General features: G+C 48.9%; 2 protein-coding genes across 2 annotated transcripts in view; one reads left to right on the top strand and one right to left on the bottom strand.

The window, feature by feature from the left end:
• Window positions 1–5,718, top strand: part of MME (membrane metalloendopeptidase) — a 30,649-nt gene extending 24,931 nt beyond the window's left edge. The window contains exons 21-23 of the mRNA XM_063408509.1: window positions 1,095–1,190; window positions 1,581–1,657; window positions 4,090–5,718. Of these exons, the coding sequence (XP_063264579.1) occupies window positions 1,095–1,190; window positions 1,581–1,657; window positions 4,090–4,189 (273 nt within the window). The 3' untranslated portion in view covers window positions 4,190–5,718. The remainder of the gene's footprint in view (window positions 1–1,094; window positions 1,191–1,580; window positions 1,658–4,089) is intronic.
• Window positions 5,719–7,084: 1,366 nt separating this feature from the next.
• On the bottom strand, window positions 7,085–14,586 carry STRIT1 (small transmembrane regulator of ion transport 1). Its single transcript, XM_063408168.1, has 3 exons — window positions 11,179–14,586; window positions 9,524–9,655; window positions 7,085–9,194 (listed from the first exon to the last, which is right to left on the bottom strand). The coding sequence occupies exons 1-2, from the start codon at window positions 11,189–11,191 to the stop codon at window positions 9,561–9,563; spliced, it is 108 nt and encodes a 35-aa protein (XP_063264238.1). The 5' UTR covers window positions 11,192–14,586; the 3' UTR covers window positions 7,085–9,194; window positions 9,524–9,560.
• Window positions 14,587–20,801: the final 6,215 nt, after the last annotated feature.

Genomic DNA, 20,801 nt, shown 5'->3' with positions numbered 1-20,801 from the left:
GAAAGGGGATATGCTTTCTGAAAGGAGTGGAGTAGCCAGAAAAATTAGGTCAGAAGTATTAAAAATTATTATGACATCATATAAACAGTAAGAAGGTCCAAAAGGAATCTTGAGAGGTCGATATTCCAGCCCCCTCTCCATGCAGGTGGGATCAACCCCCTCTGCATCCTTCCAGCCTCCCACTGGAGCACTCCCGCTGCCTCCCGTGGCGCTCCCGGTGCCACCGGCTGCCCCATCAGTGCAAACACAACAACTGCTCCTTTCTCTCCTGTGACCTTTCACATATTTGAAGACTTACATGCTTCAAGGCCCAGACTCCTCTCCTTTAGACTAAACAAACCCAATTCTTTCAATCTTTCCTCATAGGTCATGTTTGCTGGACCTCTGCTCCTTCTTGCTGCTTTCTTCTGGACTCTCTCCAGTTGTCCACGTCTTTTTTGAAGGGCAGTGCCCAAAACTGGACAGAGCGCTCCAGCTGAGCCCTGGCCAGCGCCAAGTGGAGTGGAAGGATTACTTCATGTATTTCATATAAGCCACTCCTGTTTACACATCCCCACACTTGCCTTTTTTGCAGCACTGTGGCACTGTTGGCTCTCATTCAGCTCTCATCCACGGAACCTTCCAGAGCCTTTTCCATGGACCTGCTATCTGCTCATCCCTCAGCTTGGGCAGCTGACTGCCTTTACTGCTCTGTGCCTTGGCACTGACTTCAGGCTGAACATTTCTCCAGCATCTTTCATCAGTGATGATACACTAACAACATCTTGTTTGACACATGTCTCCTTAAGAAACATGAAAGCAGCTGTTCTTGCTATGGCAAGGCTCTAAAGTCTTCTGCAATTCACATTAAAAACAAACCCCAAAAAACCTACAGTGGAAAAAATCTCTTTCATAATGCAGCACTAGATAATTGATAGCACAGTACTAAGAAATGGCCCTGTTGTCTTCTGCTTCAAGGAGGCCCATGTGGGATGGATGGCCAAAGGAGGCAATGATTAATTATGTCAAATAATCTGTGTTCCTCCTTGTCATCATTTCATTTTGACTGGAAAAATGCTGGAAGTGGTAACATCTCTACCCATTTCATTCTACAGGCTTATGAAAACTTTGTGAGAAAACACGGAAAAGAAAAACTTCTTCCTGGTCTCGACCTGAACCACAAACAGCTGTTTTTTCTGAACTTTGCACAGGTATCCTTTACTTCTTGCCCGAGGGCTTTGAAAACCACTCGACATTACAGTTTAACACAAGTCAGAACAGGCTGACTCCCATGGGCTAAGAGCTGGCAGAGCTGAGCAATGTTCACTGCAAAGCAGTGAAAATAAAGTCTTGTTAGGTGATTTTTATCTTTCTTAAAGAAATTAATTCAGCCATGCATAAGCCTGGTAGGACGTGCCTTGTTCCCAAGTGCCTTTGTCTGAGGACAATGATGTACTTTTTTAAACAAAATACACCCTTTTTTCTCTGTGTTCTAATGTGGTATTTATTCCCATGAACACTAGGTGTTTCACAGTTAAATGACAGCAGGTGTCTTCCTGTAAATCTTAGGCTAACGGTGCTTTTCTTTGTAACCCGTGCAGGTGTGGTGTGGAACGTACAGACCAGAGTATGCCGTGAACTCCATCAAGACAGACGTGCACAGCCCGGGCAAATTCAGGTCAGCAGAGCCAGCAGCCCACAGCGCAGTCCCCAGGGGTAACAGCTCTGCAACACGGCTGTTTGTGGTGGAGCAGAGCTGGCCCTGCCCTCCCCAGGGAGGTTTAACACACGCACATCCACAGGCAGAGCACACTGGGGCTGCTGAGGAGCAGGCAGATGGGCTGGGCTGTCCCTGTCCCTTCCAGCCAAGCACTGCCCGGACAGGCAAAGCCCTTCCCAGGCAGCTCAGGAAGGATGTGGGATAGTTGTGCATCCTTGACAAGATCCAACTGAATTCTGTCCACACTGTGGAGCAGCTCTGAACAGTGTCCACCACAGGACACACACAGCGTCACCTGGCTGTCACTGTGTGACTGTCACTGCAGAGTCCCAGTGACTGTGTCTGGAATCCAGGGCTCATCCACAAGTCCCTGGCTCCTCCCAGAGCTCCTGATAGGGCTCTTGCACACCAGCAGCACAGATGAGCTTTAGTCCTCTGCTGAACTCACAGGTAGAATCAGGGGAGATCCCTGCCCCTCACCCTTAACAAACCCGTGTGCTGTGGTACAACAGCAGACGTGCATTTTGTGTCTGCTGTGCTCAGCCAGCCTTCCCAAGATCAGCTGGGCTCAGCTCAGTAGGGCCGTGCAGGAAATGTGGCTGCTCAGGGTGCAAGCCTTTCAGCCAGACTAGGATCTTTTCTTTTTATCTGAAGTCAGAGCAGCCTATTCATCAGCAGTGTAACAATGTGCTCTAATAAACCTGTTTGGTCCAAAGCCATGATATCAATGGCAGTGCAGCCATCACAGCATCTGCTGGCTCTGGAAGGCTGAGTCATCTCCAGGCTCCATGTCCACAATAGCTAACTTCTCTGCTGATACAATCCACTACATTAATTCCAGTATCTTTCTTTCAACGGCTTTTCACCAAATCTTGTTTATCCCACACACTCAAATATTTCGTGAAAGCAGCGACTGTTCCTGCCCGGTTTCATTGTGGGTGGGTTGTGCTATCTGGGATCTCTCCCACAGGCGGTCTGTGCACCAGCTCCTACAGTCATTCCTGTCTGGTCTCAGTGCTAATGAGGCTCCAGAGGCTGCTCAGAACCTCGGCACATCTGATTTGGATGAGGCACAAGGCCTTTGAAGTTGGCTAGTTCAGCATCTCGGTGTAACAAGCTGTGCTTGGGTGTACCCTGGATACGTTACATCGTGCTGTGCTGTCTGTACCTCGCTAGGACAGGCTATAAACTTGATATGCAATGAGACAAGTGTTCATGAGAAACCAGACAACATTCTTAGAATGGGCAGTCATTTACAGGATGAGGCCCCCTAGGGGCTCCAGAATAGAATAGAAAATATTTCATGAGACATACCCACAAAATTAACACCTAGTAACATTCTACACCAGTGTCACAAAGGCTCCCAACGTGCTTTTTTCAATCATTATTTGGGGAGTGTGATGAGCCTTTGCAACACCTGCTACACTTGATTGCGGGCTGTTTCTCCTTACAAGTAGGACAGGCAGCTCTTCATAAAAATTGTTAATTGCAGAGTGTCCCATTTTAGCAGTTCTAGCTCACTGGAGCAGTGAAGCACAGCTAGATCTCCAAAATGCAGGGGGTTTTTGATAACCCTTTTTCTGTGCCAGCTCCTGTTCCACTGCTGGCTCCCAAGACCAGGGAGTCCCTTTGGCCCTGTGGAACAGTTGAAGTGTTGCAGGCATCCCTGCTGAACTTCACCTCAGCTTCTGCGGGCACACCCTGGTTCTAAAGATGAACACAATTCTCAGAATAATCATGAAGTACTCAAAGAAACAAGTGACGTCCTGAAGGAACAAGTGACTTCTAGCAGGTCTATTCACACGTGTTCACAATTAGACATATAAAATCAGCCTTAGCTGGAATGGCCTCATACTCACTTCCCATGCGGAGCTGAAAGCCATTGTTTGTGAGTCTTTTTGCCAGGAAACTCGTTCACTGGAAAATCTGTGCAGAGCGCCCAGAGGAGTAGCATGATCTCAGTTTAAACTTGGTTGGTGTAAAAATGTAAATGAGCATTCACTGATGAGTTACCACCACAGCCCTTGACCTCAGGGTCTTGTTTTACCTTCACCAAGAAACTCATCAGCAAAACGTAGCGGAACAAATCCTCAGTGAAAACTATTGAAATGCAGGAAATCTGTTCTAGGTGAAAGAACTGGCTTGTGAGAGCCAGCCATGAGGAAGGGACAGGTCCTGTGTTTTTGGGGTTGCAACAGGGACAAGATGAACTGAAGAAGAAAACACAGGCAGCCCTTGAGGTGAAATGAAGCAACAGTCAGAGCTCAGCAACAGGGCGTTCCCTCCACCACAGCGAGGTGACACAACAAAACATGTTACAAAATACGGGGCCTGTTGTTTGTTTCAAAGCAAGGCCAGCAGCAATGACAGCACACTGCTTTGTTTTAAAGGGTCCTGGGATCACTGCAGAACTCCCCCGAGTTTTCAGAAGCCTTTTCATGCACCACGAGAGACAACATGGATCCTGCCAAGAAGTGCCGCGTTTGGTGACAGACTGCAAACCTCACATCTCCAGGAGCTTTCCAGGAAAAAGGCCTATTCCAGTCGATTTTGAGAAGGGAGGAGGGAAGAGAACTGGGGGGAGTGTGCTAGAGAGATGGCTGTAATCCTTGGTGAAAGTGAACATGCAAACCCAAATCATTCCCCATCATGAAGAAGGACTGAGGCAGCGCCTGGCTGCTCCTCCCTAGCGCCCCGCAGGCCCTGACTCACCTGGCAGTGCACAGCCACACTGCAGTGCAGCTCTGGCAGTGCACAGCCACACTGCACTGCAGCTCTAACCCTGCCCCTGACTCACGTGGCAGTGCACAGCCACACTGCACTGCAGCTCTAACCCTGCCCCTGACTCACCTGGCAGTGCACAGCCACACTCCAGGGCAGCTCTGGCAGTGCACAGCCACACTGCACTGCAGCTCTAACCCTGCCCCAGGCCCTGACTCACCTGGCAGTGCACAGCCACACTGCAGTGCAGCTCTGGCAGTGCACACTCCATTGCAGTTCTAGCCCTGCCCCGCAGCCAGGGGCTCCTGGATTCTGGGTTTCAAATGGCAAAGTCTGACACATGACCTCTGCCTGGTCGGTGAAGGCAGGTCTCAGATCAGGGAGGAAGGAAGTTCACAGTAACACACATTTTAGCCATCATAACACCGGAGAGATGACAGTTTATACCCCAGTGTCAGACTTTGTACCCTCTGCTCTTACGGCAAATCTGTTCTACCAAATGTTTTCATTTTTACTTGAAACCGTTTATAAAAGAGAAGTCCAAAGATGGCTGTACTTAAGTAATTTCTCACTAATTACTGCAGTGTGTATTACCTGAAGTCCTTATTTACAACAGTTAATTTACAGCTTTCTGGCCCAAGTGAAATAGTAGGTAATTTATTAATTTCTGTACCTATAATCTGTAAGATTGTGATCAAAGACCCTTTCACCATTTTCTAAGCTTTTTCTTGCTTTCTCTAAAGTTGCTCTTTTTTAAAGTTTCTAGTAATGTATAAATCATAGTTTTTATATTTAAATCTTGAGCTACACTTTTGACTTGAAGTATTGTAACATATTTTCTCAGTGGCTATGTAGAACTGGGCAGTTGGAGTAAAGCATGGTATCGGGCAATAAGACAAAGCCTACAAAAGCGAGTTCTCCAATGGAGGGCACAAACATTGGAGTTTTCAGACTGACTCTGTCAGTGCTGCGGCTCCGATCCTGCACATAACTTGTACCTGTTCTGATCAATGTCAATCCTCACATCGGGAAAGCTGCACAGCTGATTGCAAGAGTCTGAAGGAGCTTTAAGAGGGTAAAAGGCTTTAAATCTGCAATAATATGTATTAAACATCCTCATGCAGATTGCAAAGAAACTTACTGCTTTGTTTATCAAAGCAAAGACATTTTCAAATCAAGTACCAGATACCTCAGATGACTGCTACAATAGGTCTATTTAAAAACCTATGTCCTTTTAGCTTTCTGAGTTTGTCATCTGATCAAAACATTTTGATAATAAACTGAAATTATGAGCCAAATGCAGTGCGTGTTCTTCATAGGAATAATGAAAATACAAAAGGAAAATTCTCTGCAAATAAACGTCTGCGCTTTCCCCTGAGCCCCTCTGCTCGGAGAACGCAGACCACAACAACCAAATCCCTCTCAATTCCAGGGATCGGCTTTGCGCAGGAGAGGGCAAACCCGGAGCCCTCTCTTTTCTCACAGGAACCAACATTCCGCACAGCTTTGCGCAGAACAAGCACACAACACAAGCCTCCAGCGCTCGGAGGGGCTGGAGCGGGGCCGCAGCCTGAGGGAGAGCAGCGCCCCCAGCGCTGAGGGCGCGGCCGCGCTCTGAGGGCGCTCCCGGCGGGGCGGCGGCTCCCGGCCCGCACAGCCCGGCCCGCCGCGGCTCCTACCTGAGCCGTGCTCCAGGGCCTCTCGCTCCGCCGTTCGGGGCTCCAGGTCCTCTCGGTCCGCGGTTCGGGGCTCCCACCGGGGCTGCAGGGCCCCCCGATCCGCCGTTCGGGCCTCACACGGGGGCTGCAGGGCCCCGGGGCTCCTGAGGGCAGGGGCAGGTGAGGCAGCGCCCCCCGCGGAGCGCGCCTGCGGCCCCCGCCCCAGCGAGACCGCCACCGGGACTGGGAACGGCACCGGGAATGGGAACGGCACCGGGAATGGGAACAGCACCGGGACCGGCGCGGGAATGGGAACAGGACTGGGAACGGCACCGGGAACGGCACCGGGAATGGGAACAGGACTGGGAACGGCACCGGGAACGGCACCGGGAATGGCACCGGGAACGGCACCGGGAATGGGAACAGGACTGGGAACGGCACCGGGAACGGCACCGGGAATGGCACTGGGAACGGCACCAGGACTGGGAACAGGACTGGGAACGGCACCGGCACCGGGACAGGTGTGTGGGGCGCTGCGGGGCTGGCAGCCAGGAGCAGCTCAACCTCTTCCCTGGGTGCCAGCCTCTGGGCCAGGAGAGACACAGCAGGTGGGCAAAGCACCCTGGAGCCACTGTCCTCGGCAGGGGACTGGGAACGGCCCACACCAAACTCTGGTTCAGTCACAGGTGTTATCCCTGTCCCACAGAACTCTGGTTCACACTCAGGTGTTATCCCTGTCCCACCAAACTCTGGTTCAGTCACAGGTGTTATCCCTGTCCCACCAAACTCTGGTTCAGACACAGGTGTTATCCCTGTCCCACCAAACTCTGGTTCACACTCAGGTGTTATCCCTGTCCCACAGAACTCTGGTTCACACTCAGGTGTTATCCCTGTCCCACAGAACTCTGGTTCACACTCAGGTGTTATCCCCAGGCTCTACTCTGCACCAGTCGTGCTCTGTGTACACCAATACCCTGAAATGGGATTACGAGCATTGAAAGAATATAAACGTGAGCCTGGAAGTTTCCAGGATGCCACATGCAGCATCCCAAAACAGGGGGACAGACACTCCTCCCTACTCCAAGAGCTGTTCAGGGGAAACAGGGAAAGCCAGGCAGAGGCCGTGGGCACGCTTGGCATCATGCTGTAGAGGCCTGGCCCTGAAGTTATCACCTCGCTTTGATAGTGTAGCACCAGCATTTCGCAAGAAATCTGAATGCGCATGGGTTTTTTCCCCCTCAGTCACCAGCACCTCTCTGAGAGAAAAGGACCTGGCTCTCAAACACTCGTTTTATTTTTCAGGAATGAAAAGCCCCAAACCTTTTGCTACCCCTTTCACCCCTGCATGTAAGGAGAGCTTCACGCCGTGCAGCTCTGCCAGGAGCAGACACCCGAGTGGGTTGTCTGAAGGTGGTTCCAAAAGGTCACTGCAGAGTGCTCCGTGATCTTCCAACAGCGTGGGGGATGCATTTTTTTCTTGGAATAATCCTCTCTTTATTACCCCATAAAACTGGCAGAAACCCCTGCTTTGTACACAGCAACTCAGCTCGACAATATTGACGCCAGCCTAGAAAGTTATTTTGGTTTGCTCTGCCAAATCAGATCTCAAAAATCAGGTAAAGCTAAACCAGATTGTAGTGTTTACATTTTGTCTCTGTAACATTTTAATTGGAAACATTCGATTTCCAGCGTTGTGGGACACCCAAAGAGCTGTTTGGGCCAGCGGGACCTTTCAGAACTCTTTCCCTCTGTGCCTGGTAAATGGAGTGAGTTGTAAAAACACAGCTGTGGTCACAGCGGGATCAGTCTGGGAGGGCTCAGACACCGAGGAATTGAAAGTGAGACCCTGAGTGCCTGCTCAGGGTGGGCTCTGGGCACAGCCAGCCCCTTGCAGGGAGGGAGCAGGGAGGGACGGGGATGTTCCACTGCAGGGGCTCCCTGGTGCTGCTCAGTGCTCACAGCACGCAGCAGCCGTGCAGGAATCTCCAGGGTTTAGCCCCTCTCTTTCAGGACATCTGATGAGGCTGGATCCTCCCTCTGCCCTCAGTTCGCTCACAGGTGAAGAAACCTGGTGTTGAGACAATTCCCACAGGGAATGTCACACTTGGGTGCTCCTGCTGACTGCTGGAGCGGCCCAGGAATGCTCGGGGCTGCACCACGGTCAAATCTATTTGTGTTTCCATTCCTGAAGCTCAACAGACAGTGCCCACAGATGGAGTCAGGATGTCTGACTGATGTGCCTTCCTCACATTCTCAAAATTATGCAAATTGTGTGAGCAGGAGTGAAAGAAAGAGTTTCTTTCTCTATTTAACCCCATCAGGGGTCATTAAGAGTTTTTTCACATTCCCTTAAACATACATCTTGCTGGGATCTTCCAGACATGCCTCTCACAATCAATTCTCTGCTTTAACTGGGGACTGAATTATTAATGATTTCATCTTCTCAGAACTGCAGTTCTTCAGCTGAAAAATCTTCATGTTCAAAAGCCCAAAGCTGTCAGTGAAAATGCAGTGATCTGATGCTCAGTTGTGATTTAAATGGCAAAGTCGCTGGAAGTTCACATGGCTTATTATTAACTGGGGGAATATAATTATCTCCAATTATAATTAAAAGGCAAACGCCCCAGTACAAGACACTGAGGGCCCCGGCGAGCCTGAGATTCAGACACACTCAGCTGTACAACCCTGCCAGCCCTGAATAAGCCTGAGGTTCTCTTTTCGAAGGACATGTGATGTTTCTGTTTCATAACAAAATCAAGAGATTTTCCCCATAGTAAGGCTAAAAGTACTTGCCCAGGCCCCATGAGAAATTAACCCTTCCCTGTTTCTAGCAAGCTTGAAGCTCCTTAGCTGGTAGTAGCTATTTTAAAAGTTTGCTGTTCAGCAAGCAGGCAGGTATCTGACCGAACACAAGATTCCAAAAACCACTCCCTCAATTGCAAATAATCTGAGAACAGGGAAATTCGTTTGGTGATTCTTTCTAATGAATAAAATGTGTGCACAACATTTACATTGTTGATATTAAAAAGAACTCATTTTTTACGTATTTTAGTCATTAGAAATCCAAACAGAAGTTCTGTGTTCTTCTCATCAGCATCACTGTAGGTTCTTCTGACCTGTAAGACACAGAAAATTCCCTTTAAAGGGGTGGCAGTGCCGAGTAGGGCAGGGGAGGCTGGTGTGTGACACCTGCAGGGCAGTGTGTGACACTGCCACCACTACAGGGCTGTGTGTGACACCTGCAGGGCAGTGTGTGACACTGCCATCCCCACAGGGCTGTGTGTGGCACTGTCACTTACCACAGGGCAGGGTGTGGCACTGTCACTTACCGCAGGGCAGTGTGTGACACTGTCACTTACTGCAGGGCAGCGTGTGGCACTGTCACTTACCGCAGGGCAGTGTGTGACACTGTCACTGCAGGGCAGCGTGTGGCACTGTCACTTACCGCAGGGCAGCGTGTGGCACTGCCATCCCCTCCTGCCTCAGGAGAAGACGATGTAGACCATGAGGGCACAGCCCAGGATCCAGCCGAGCGCCAGCAGCACGGGCACGAGCAGGCGGGACAGCGGGGCCTGGGCTGGCACAGGAGCAGCGTCAGGGACACGGACAGGGCACTCTGAAGGAGCCCCACCAAAGCCAGGACTGGTTTTGGTTTGGTCTAGCAGGGCTGAGCCATGCCCAGGCTGCTCAGCAGGCCTGGACCGGGCTCAGAGGAGCCCGTGCAGGCCAAGGTGCCCCGTGCAGCACGGGGGAAGCAGGACGGGCTTTACACAAACACAGCTCCACAGAACAGCAGGATTTGAAAGAGCCTCCTACCAGTGTCCTGCTAACAGCACGCTCTTGGCAGAAAGCAGAATAACAACCTTTGAGATCCTATTACTTACCAAAATATTAGAACCTCATACACCACATCTTTACACAGTTAATAGAATTACAGGTTTTTGAAGGGATTAATGAATTATGTAAAACTATTCACAACACCTTGCACAGTTTAGATTATGCAGGCAGACTCGGAGGGATGCTTAATAATGTAAGGATTCCACATTGTTCTTCTGGAGCTCTGCACAGCAAACCTGTCTCACCATGACCCTGCACAGAGGGACAGAAGAGCTGCATGTGCTGCCATGAAAACACTAAACACAACCACACAGCAACACATCCTGCCCTAAACTGGGTGTCCTTTTGCTCCAGGGAGTCCCTACCTGTGTCCTGTCATTTCCCTGCTCTGACACCATGCCAGTGAAGCTGCTGGTGATGGTTACCTGTACCTGCCATTTCCCTGGATCTCACTCCCAGGGCTGGACCCTGCTGGGGCACAGGGGTTTGTCAGGGCTCTGCTGATGCTGCTGACTGGGGGCCTTTGTTACAGGAGCTCCAGTTAAACCAGTATCAGGGTAATCTCTGGGACTGTCAATGAAAACTCAAATAAACAGTGTTCTGTGTCCTTTTGTACCTTAGCAGAAATTCACTCTCCTTAGATACCAGAGTCAGTGGTGCAAAAAACACAGGAGATAAGTCTTTAAAAACTTTGAATGCAGCTATGAAGATGTATTAAAGAGTTCTCTCTACAAGTGTTACCTGAGTAACTGTGCAGGCAGCTACAGTTGTAAATTTAAGCGAAATAAATTAAAAATTATAATGGATATAAAATGCATTTTTATAAACTGCCTTTTCTCCTTAGAGAGAGTGAAGTGTGCTTACAATGGAAAGGTCATTACTAAAATTTCATTTTGCTCTGCCACTTGAGCTTTGTTGGGTTAAAATCTAAATTGTTCTGTGTTCACTTGGCACTACACCTGGAGCTCAGCTACACACAGTATTGCTGTCAAACATAACTCATTTTACACACTGCCCTATTGTGTCAGCTAACTCGGAATGGCAGCTACAAAAAATAAAACAGAACTGTAGGATTCAAAAATACAGGAGGAACCCAAGCTGTTAATAGAATTAGCTTTTAAAGTGATTACACTTTCTTACTGAAAAGTAAATAAAAATAGTGTATCAGACAAGAACACAGACAGCTGAGTATATTCACACTGCATTGCTCAGATCCATTAATTTCAGTATATTATTGCATTCACATTTAATTGTGCCTCTTACCTGGTTCTGCCATTCCCCCTCTGCTGGTTTAATGGCAGGTTAAGCTTTGCCTCTGCAGTTGCTCCCAGAGCCCTGGGATGCTTTAAATAGAGCAGTATTTGGAACGTGCTGCAGCTGCCTGCCTCACCGGTGCCAGGGTTGGCTATAAGCATTCAATTGTCTAAAAAGGCAGGAATCCAGGGGTTCAAGGTTACCTCTCCTGTTCCTCCAACTGCACCTCTGTTTCAGAGCAGTCTGACTAAAAGGGGTCAGTTTGTTGAAGAGGGAGGGAAATGGGTGAAAATTGCTTTATGGACTCTTTTAGCCACGAAGCCCCCCATGGTAAATGCAGATAACTCTCCTGACCACCCCTGCATGTCCAGCCTGACAGGGATTGGGGTGTTCTGAGTGCCCTCTGCCCTCTCACCCCTCCCTGTGGGGATTCCAGCCCAGCCCTGCTCAGCACTCCTGTGCAGGTGTCCCTCAGCCAGCAGAGCACCCGCAGCTCTCTCCTGCCTGCAGAAGTGCAGTCCCAAGGAGGGGCTGCTCTGCAGGGATCCCTGTACAGGGCAGAGCAGGGGCAGAACCTGCCCAACATCACAGCCAGAACACAGCTGGGAGGGACAGCCTTTCCCAGGCACCCCCTAGGGAAGGGGATTTCATTCCTGCTTCCCCAAAATGGGAGCAATCTTACAATAAACCCCGGGGCTGTGTAACACTTTATTATGCCATGCACAGTTCAGCCTTTCACAACATTTTGAGACACAAGAATAAACAATGAGCTTTACTTTCTTTGTCTGGCTTTGCTATAAAGCAAATCCTTTTGGGATAAGATCCAAATTGCTGTGAAAAGAAATATGAATCTGTGTTAAATATTTATTGAAAAAAAAAGAAGAAATCTCTGATACAATAGCTTCATTGCCTGCACAGCTGTTCCTGTAACAATCCTGTCTAGCTGGGTTCTGCTAATTATATCTATCCATCTGATCTCGTGGAAATAATTTCCAGCAGGAATCATGTATTCCTGACAGGAGCATCTGACCTTCAGGGACTGGGCTCCTTCCAGCCCGGTGGCCACAGGGAGGGCAGAGTCACTGCTGCTCACACCGGGGTGGGGCTGCCCCCCAGGGCTGCCCTGCACGTCCACAGCTGCTCTTGAGGGAGACAAAGGTTGTAACTGCAGCAGAGAATACAGCAACAATATCGACACTATTTTAACAACACATCTTCTGTTGGGCACTGAGGAATGAACTCCAGACATCAATTCTACAATAGACCTCAGTCCAACAACCAGAAAAAAAAAAAAGCAGAGGGAGAGTTTCAAAATATAAAAACAAGGAGAGGACACAAGGCTTCAGAAAATACTCAGAATTATCTGTGGCAGAATGCATCTACTGCTTTGCTGCTGAAGAACAATACACAAGAACAACAATTCCCTCATTTCTCTTTGTGCTCCCAACTACGTGGTCCTGTTTTCTGTTTTTCCCTCTCTGTGCTGGGACACTGAGATGTTCAATACCCAGAGCTGCACTTGGATGGGCAGTTGGGCTCAGAAATGAGATTCCTTTTCTGCTCCAGCTCACTGAGGTGCTCACACAGGTTTGTCTCAGGGCAACCTTTGGGGCAGCCCCTGGGACTTCATTCCCATTAACTGCTCAAAGCTGGGAATCCCTTCCAATGCTTTAGATGTCTACAGAGCTTCAAGGGAATTGGGGCCAAAATTAGGAGGAGGAACAGGGTAAGGCAGCAGGGCTGCAGGGCTTTCTGTGAGAAAAGCGATTTTAAGGGGAATAATCCTTTTAGTGCCTGGTGTTTGGGCAGGAACTGTCTGAACCTCACTGACCTCCCCCTCTCTGCAAAGGAAATTGGCCATTTTTGATGGTACAATACCCCATATATTTAGAGCACTTCCTAATCTTCATCACTGCACCAGTAGCCAGAGATCAAATATTGGAATGACACATTTCTGTCTTGGTTACTGTACTTGTAACCCCTGGGAATCTGCACCCACATGCAGGAGGCTGGCAAAGAAATGCTTTGTTTTACAAATTCTATATGATCCCTATAAATAACTGCAGCCTACTCTGCTTTAGAGGAGATTAGAAGGACAGACCAACTCATCTTTGCAAAGGGAATGCTCCAAGTAATAAAATCTTTATAGCTTTGTGATACTGGCATTAATTTTTAAATCATATTTGTTCCAATTGATCTTTTTCCTTTAAGGAAAAACCCTGATTTACTAGCATATCAAAAGCCAAGTTAATATGCCTTGAATTATTTTATGACTTTCCCATACTCTCTTGTGACCTACAGACTAACATATGAGACTATCAGATTATTGCATTCACAAAATAGGTTTATGTGTGGAAAATTTGTCTCATGAAATGCATTTTATTAGTCCCACCAATCTTAGCATTTGAAAAGACACCCCAAGGTGTCGCAGCAGTTCCTGTGAGTGCCAGGGAGCTCCCCACACCCCAGGCTCACCCCGGGGATGCCAGCTGGGTCCCTGGATCTCACACTGGCACTGTGCTCCTGGAGGGGCTGCCTCCTTTCCACTCATCCCGCAGACAACCAGCCAGGTCACCTCCTCTTTCCTTTTCCAGGTGATTCTGGCATCAGCTTCTCTGATTACACATCCCCATGGAGATGTTCCCTCCTTTAGCAGTCCATCTCCTGAAGGAGAACACGAGAGGGATCCTTGTCCTTGCTTTTCCTATAGCTGATATCTTCCTTTTTAAATGATCCCTCTGTGTTGGGGGAAAATGCACTTTTAAATTTACCATGGCAAAACAGGTAATTAAAAAAAGCTTTGCAAGCCTTAAAAAGCCATGAAGATACTTGGTAAAACCAAGTTTTACCTGACCAGAAATAAGTTCTCAAAAGCAACAAAAATGGGCAATTTCATGCACAATCTAAAAGATAATTGTATTTGTAAGGAGAGAGCAGTTTTAGGAGGAAGTTGACTGCAACCACCGAGTCCTTAGAGAAAAGATGTGTGAAGAGAAGCAGCTCCAAACTGGTGCTGCAGTTCCCTCTTGTGACAGCCAGAGCAAATTCCTGCTTGCAGGAACTGGGAGGTTCAGCCAGCAAAGTCCCTGCAGCTCTGTGCACACAAAGGTCTGGGCTGGGGATTCTAAACAAACCAAACCTGCTGGTTTTGAAACATTCCTCAGGATTGTATTCTTTGTTTTGGGGCTTTGGAAAAGGAGTTTCCCACTGGGGTGCCTTTGCTCCTGTTCACGTTAATCCCACAACAGTCACAGAAAATGAAGCACCTGAACCCCCCTCCTCAGCCTGGGGTTCCTCTGGCACAGGCCAGGGATGCTCCAAGGTGAGGCAGGGGCAGCCTGGCTGCTGTTCAGATGATCACCTGAGTGACCAAGAGCAGGATTTACAGGCAGAAACAGAGTCTGCTGCTGTTTGACATGAATTCTCCCTGCCCTTCTCATGCCTCTAGGTTCTTCACTGTATTTTGCCTTAAACTAAGCTCTCAGGATTGACTGGGTTTAGCTTTTAGAAGCCAGCTTTTGGGTTGGGTTGGGTTGGGAGGGACCATAAACCCTTTTTTATTCCACCCCCTGCAGTGGGCTGGGACACCTCCCACAGAACAGGATGCTCCAAGCCCCATCCAACCCTTTAACATTTGCAGGGAGTGTCCCTGAGCCCCAGCTCTGTCCCCCAGCCCCAGCTCTGTCGCCGAGCCCCAGCTCTGTCCCCCAGCCCCAGCTCTGTCCCTGCTCACAGTGCCAGCAGTGCCCTCTGGTTAAACACCTGCAGGGAGTGTCCCTGAGCCCCAGCTCTGTCCCTGAGCCCCAGCTCTGTCCCCCAGCCCCAGCTCTGTCCCTGAGCCCCAGCAGTGTCCCTGAGCCCCAGCTCTGTCCCTGCTCACAGTGCCAGCAGTGCCCTCTGGTTAAACACCTGCAGGGAGTGTCCCTGAGCCCCAGCAGTGTCCCTGAGCCCCAGCTCTGTCCCCCAGCCCCAGCTCTGTCCCTGAGCCCCAGCTCTGTCCCTGAGCCCCAGCTCTGTCCCTGCTCACAGTGCCAGCAGTGCCCTCTGGTTAAACACCTGCAGGGAGTGTCCCTGAGCCCCAGCTCTGCCCCCCAGCCCCAGTTCTGTCCCCCAGCCCCAGCTCTGTCCCCCAGCCCCAGCTCTGTCCCTGCTCAGTGCCAGCAGTGCCCTCTGGCTGCTGGCACACTCTGGGTAACCCCAGCCCCTGCCCCTTGCATCACTGGCACACGGGACCCTTGGTCAGGCCCAGCTCAGAGGGACTCGCGGGAGTCCCTCAGCTCCCCCAGCTCCTCCAGTTCCCGATTCCAGGGAATCTCTCCTGGAGTCTCTGCTGCTCCAGGCAGGGCTGGCTGCCAGCAGATGGCAATCCCTGCCCGCAGTGCCCGCAGCCAGGCCAGCCCCTGTCAGCGCCTGGGGAAAATTCTTCTGAAGGATTAAAAAATGAAAAATAATGAAATATTTCTAGAATTAATTCCATTACATAATGCTTACATAGGAGAAATATTATTTTATCTTGGATTTCTCGAGGCAAACCCTTCTCTTGGGACACAGAACCTCCAGATAGAAAGCAGTGAGGCAGCTCTCCCTTCTCCCTCACCTGTCTTTCCTCAAAGCTCAGCGTGTTCTGCAATTCTCCTCAAATGACAAAAGAGGTCACAAGTGAAATTTGCCCAAATTGGTGTTATATTTTGAAGAATAATGGGTTTATAAAATCGTCCTTCAAAAGATAAAGGGCCAATGGTCCCCTTTCCAGGCCCTTCCCTGCACACAGAAATTTACCACTTTAATTACTCCACTTTTATGTTAATTGCTGCAAAAACACAGAAATTCTTGGTTCAGTAAAAGGCTTTCCTCGGAGTCAGTTTATTCTGGGTTCATTTAAATTAATCTGAAATAAGCTATCTTTAAACCTCATCAAGAGCATGTTATCTTTTGTAAGGGCTTAAGAGCTTTATGATCATGCTGCCAGTAAAAGGACAGGCAGGAAAGCCTGAAGGCTGGGAGAGAAAAGAGAGTTTTGAAGATTTTAATAGGGGCAAAATCTCTAAAAATAGTCTTTTGATAAGTTATCTTGAAGTTTGGATTTAAAGTAAAAATGAAGGAAAACCACCCTCCTGGGGGTGTGATAACCTCTGCTGGATTATTTTAGCAGCAGATAGCAAGACCAGCATGGTTTCTAAATGCGTCTCAGAATTTTTCATGGATTTTTACCTGAGCACCAGCCTTTGCCACTTCAGCAGGTGCCATGAACGCCATTGAGTTTTCTAGGCTACAAAAATCTTCCAAAATACTGAAGTCAAAATATTCCATGTGTTACATGAACAGTTACCATCATCATCAGCCAGCGGCAATGGTTGAGAATATACAAAAAGCCCAAAGGAATCAGAAAAATCACTTCTCCTCTCCAGAGAAACGGATGCTGCAGGTAACTGATACAAATGCATTCAGTGAATATTACTGTTATTATTATCTGCCACATTCCTTCATGCAAATCGAGGATTCTAAAGCCCCAGGGCTTATTTTTGTTTGAGCAGACACATGGGAAGGAAAGTAAAGCAACTGTTTAATTTCCAAATAGTTTGGGATTTTTCAGACATCCCCTAAGTGACTTTTTCCCTTGGGAGTTATTTCTGAACAAGCAACATAAAGTTTAAATGCTGTCAAATGCCAAAGGATGTTTTCTTCCAAGAGAATGCTAATTAAATTAGTAGCAAAGGTAATTACATTGACCTTAAATTCTGGATGTATTAAGTGACATTCAAATGGAGACCATTAATATTCAGTGTCATGTCTTTGTGTACTGATACATTACCATTTAATTCTTAGTGGTGAGCATTGTTAAATGGGGGCTCTGTAATGCACTGAGCACGTCCTTGCTCTGTCTGTGCTCCTTGGGTCACTGACTGTGACACTGCCAGTGCCAGGCGCCCTCATCCCATGGGTGACACGGGACAGGTTTGCAGGTCACTGCAGGACTTGGTGCCACAGCTCTGTCTCTCTGGAATAAGCTCAGGTGAGTTAGAAGTGACCCCAGAGAAGTTCATTTAAAACAGTGCCCTTCACACAGCTTACAGGACCCTTTGTCATCCCTTCTGTGACTCCTTCCAGGAGAAAGGAACTGTCACAGGGATGCCACCCTTGTCCTTCCAACAACCCCAGCAGAACTCGGGACAGGACAGCAGGAACCTGGGAAAGAACATCAGGAGCTGGAGGGACAGGACACGGGGAATGGCTTCCCACTGCCAGAGCCTGGCTTAGGTGGGATATTGGGAAGGAATTGTTCCCTGTTCTCCCTGGGGGAAGAACAAGGGCAGCACAAACCTCGACATTCAGGTTTAGTCAAATCGTCACAACCTCCAACGTGCCAACGCTCACGGCAATGACAGCATTAAAACCCTACTGAAAATGGAGTAAAACAGTCTTCAAAGGGCATTCTTTGGCCTTTGTCCTGTGCCTGACACTGTCCCCTGCCAGCTAGAGAGGGGGGTTTGTGACACCGGCTCCTCCCAAAGCAGCCCCGTGCCCTCATGTGGAAACAAACCCCACACGCTGTGGCAGGGCTGCACTTGGGGCAGCAGCAGCTGAGCAGTGCTGCTCCCTTCCCTCACTGCCAGGGGCTCCTCTGGGGACTGACGACTGCCAGCGTGTCCAGTGCCAAGTTTGTTGATGCACAGTCTATTTTGAGTTGATTTATTTTTAACTGCTGCAGGATGCCTGGACTGCACCTCCCAGTGCAGTGCTCACCCCTGTCCCACTGCACCCTGACCCCAGTCACTGCAGAAGCATGAAGTTAGGCATATATTCTATATTCTGTATTCTATATTCTATATTCTGTATTCTATATTCTATATTCTGTATTCTATATTCTATATTCTATATTCTATTGGGGTACATACCAGTCACTAAGATCACAGCTTTGGTCTCTTTGTGCTCTGCCCTAGGGTCTGACACTGGAATGATGACATAAAAACCCTGCACAACTGAGATATTTCAAAGTACAATCCTCTAGCCTCCCCAAAGTAGTAAATATGCTTTAAAATGTCAATAAGTTTATTTTCTCCTACTAAAATTAAGGTTTGGATGGTTCTCTCCAGGCTGATCAATAATACTGACAGAAGGAGCTGGTTTGGAGCTCTTCACTGACTTTAACAAACCTTACAGGAGAACCTGGGCCTTAAACCACAACTGTTTCTATTCCCTCTGACAAATTATTGATTTCCTTGCTTTTCTGGCTGTGAGGAACCATCCAGGTACATCCACCAAGCTCCTCCCAACATTATCTCAGCACAGCAATATCCACCACAGCACAACTCAATCCCATCCCTCCAATGACACTCCCAGGCACAGGGAAGGCAATGATCCCATTACCTAAACAGCCTTTAAATGCTGCACCTGAAATCCATTTGAAAACTTAGCATGAGATAATATTAACGAATTCCCAGTATTGCACTTATCTCTTATTTAAAAAGCTTAAGATATATCCCTTTCTCCTTGTATAAACCAATTCAAGTTATATAATGTATGTGGATTTACTTTGCCCCAGCTCCAGCTGGCAATGTATTGCTAAGCCAAGGCTGTACAATTGCAATTTGGCAGAAAACAGGTCAGGGGTTTATTACCCATCAAAACTCTCAAACTGTTCTGAATGTTTCAAATTCAAAAGGCAAAACAGAAAACGACCCTTGTGTCAGAATGATCCCATTCCATTACCTGGAACATTATACATACATTTATACTGGGGACACTTTGTACTGGTTCTTCTGCTGCTTTTGCACACCTGGACGTGCAGTTTGTGGGACAAAGCGGGGCTGGGGGCGCAGGGTGCAGGAGGAGGGGACACCTGCACCAGCCAGGGAAGGCTCCAGCTCCCCTCCCACAGGGAAAGGCAGCTCAGCTGGACGAGAGGGAGGCAAAGGAGGATCTGCAAAAGACCTCACAGGGGGTGGGCTGAAGGTTTGATGATCCTGGCTGGACACTGGGCTGTGACCCAGGGCAGGAGGGACATGGGGCTGTGACCCAGGCCAGTAGGGACACTGGGCTGTGACCCAGGCCAGGAGGGACACTGGGCTGTGACCCAGGCCAGGAGGGACATGGGGCTGTGACCCAGGCCAGTAGGGACACTGGGCTGTGACCCAGGCCAGGAGGGACATGGGGCTGTGACCCAGGGCAGGAGGGACACTGGGCTGTGACCAGGCCACTGAATGGACACTGGGCTGTGACCCAGGCCAGGAGGGACACTGGGCTGTGACCCAGGCCAGGAGGGCCAACGAGCATCTCTAGAGCAAAGATCTCCCTGCCAGCAGCCTGTGGGACGTGGCTGCCTTTGCAGTGCCATGTCCCTTGAACCAAAGCACGTGGAATGCCAGACTGCTCGTTCCCTGCAGCTCCAGGCAGCCCTCAGGACCAGCAAATCCATCAACCTCCAGCCTGTCCCTGCCTGGCACACGGGTCAGTGCTGCCTGTGGGCTGTGCCCGTGGCTGCTGCTCTGGGCAGATTCACTTTGCCCTGTGCCACCCCACTGCTCAGCACTTCCTGGCCTGCCTTAATCCTCTCAGCATCATATTTTTAGCATAATTACAGCTGTTCACTAATTTGCTGCTAACAGATGATTTCAAGTTCATTGAAGGAGACACCAGAACTACAAAGAGCCTCTTTGACTCTCCACTGCCAATTTTAATATTAAGGAGTCTCTAATAAATCATGTTAGTACTGAAATTTACCTGCATATTGGCTCTTTTGGAAAAAATATCTTCGTAACAGTAGAGATCTTCAGCTAATTACAGATATTAAATTGTGGGACTGTCTTCCATCAAACATGACATCCAAATATAAACACATCCCAATGTAAGCTGCTGCTACTGCCTCTGAACTCTGCTTACTCCACCCTTTTACCTCTGTGCTGTCATACTGTGTGCCTCAACTTCATAAACAGCAGCTGCTCCACAAAAACAAATCACAGATCATTTCCTTCCTTACTCAATCTCCTTCCCAACTTGTCTTCTGGATTTTTAAACAGCCTGGTGCTGAGTGATCCCTCTACACATTTTGCTATTGATACATCCTGAGCCTCAGGCTGCTCCCCTGCCACACCTGCACATTGATTTTTTAAGGAGAAAAATGGGACTTTTTTTTCCTCAATCCATTGCAAGGCTGATAATCTAATCTTAAAGATTAATGAAAACATTTAAAGCTTGGAATGCTGTCAGCCCAGGCTCAGGCAGTGGAGGGTGTCAGGGATGGCAGCCCGGGGTGGGGTTTGGGAAGGAGGGGAGCCAGGGCTGGGAGGGGACAGGGCAGGGACACGGGGCAGCTGCAGGAGCAGCCCTGCAGAGCCTGCAGGAGCACAGGACGGAGAGTGAGCACCAACTGCTGGCCACTCACTGTGTCTGCTCTGGCTAACAGGAATGCTTTGCTCCAAGGACACAACAATACACAGGATCCCACCACTCACTGCTCATTTTTAGGGCAAAGGAGGTATTTTTTAGCCTGAAGTGAGGCAGAGCTCCCCAGGGAGAAGAGGAAGGTGGCAGCACCTCTGTCTGTGTGGCTGCACAAACCACACCTGAGGCTGCCCACCCAGCCCACGCCCCAGGCAGCATCCCAAGGTAATTCCACGTTCTGCCACAGCTCC

The sequence above is a fragment of the Prinia subflava genome, chromosome 11, assembly GCF_021018805.1.
Source record: "Prinia subflava isolate CZ2003 ecotype Zambia chromosome 11, Cam_Psub_1.2, whole genome shotgun sequence".
Classification (NCBI taxonomy): Eukaryota; Metazoa; Chordata; class Aves; order Passeriformes; family Cisticolidae; genus Prinia; species Prinia subflava.
This window is presented reverse-complemented; position numbering and strand designations above follow the sequence as displayed.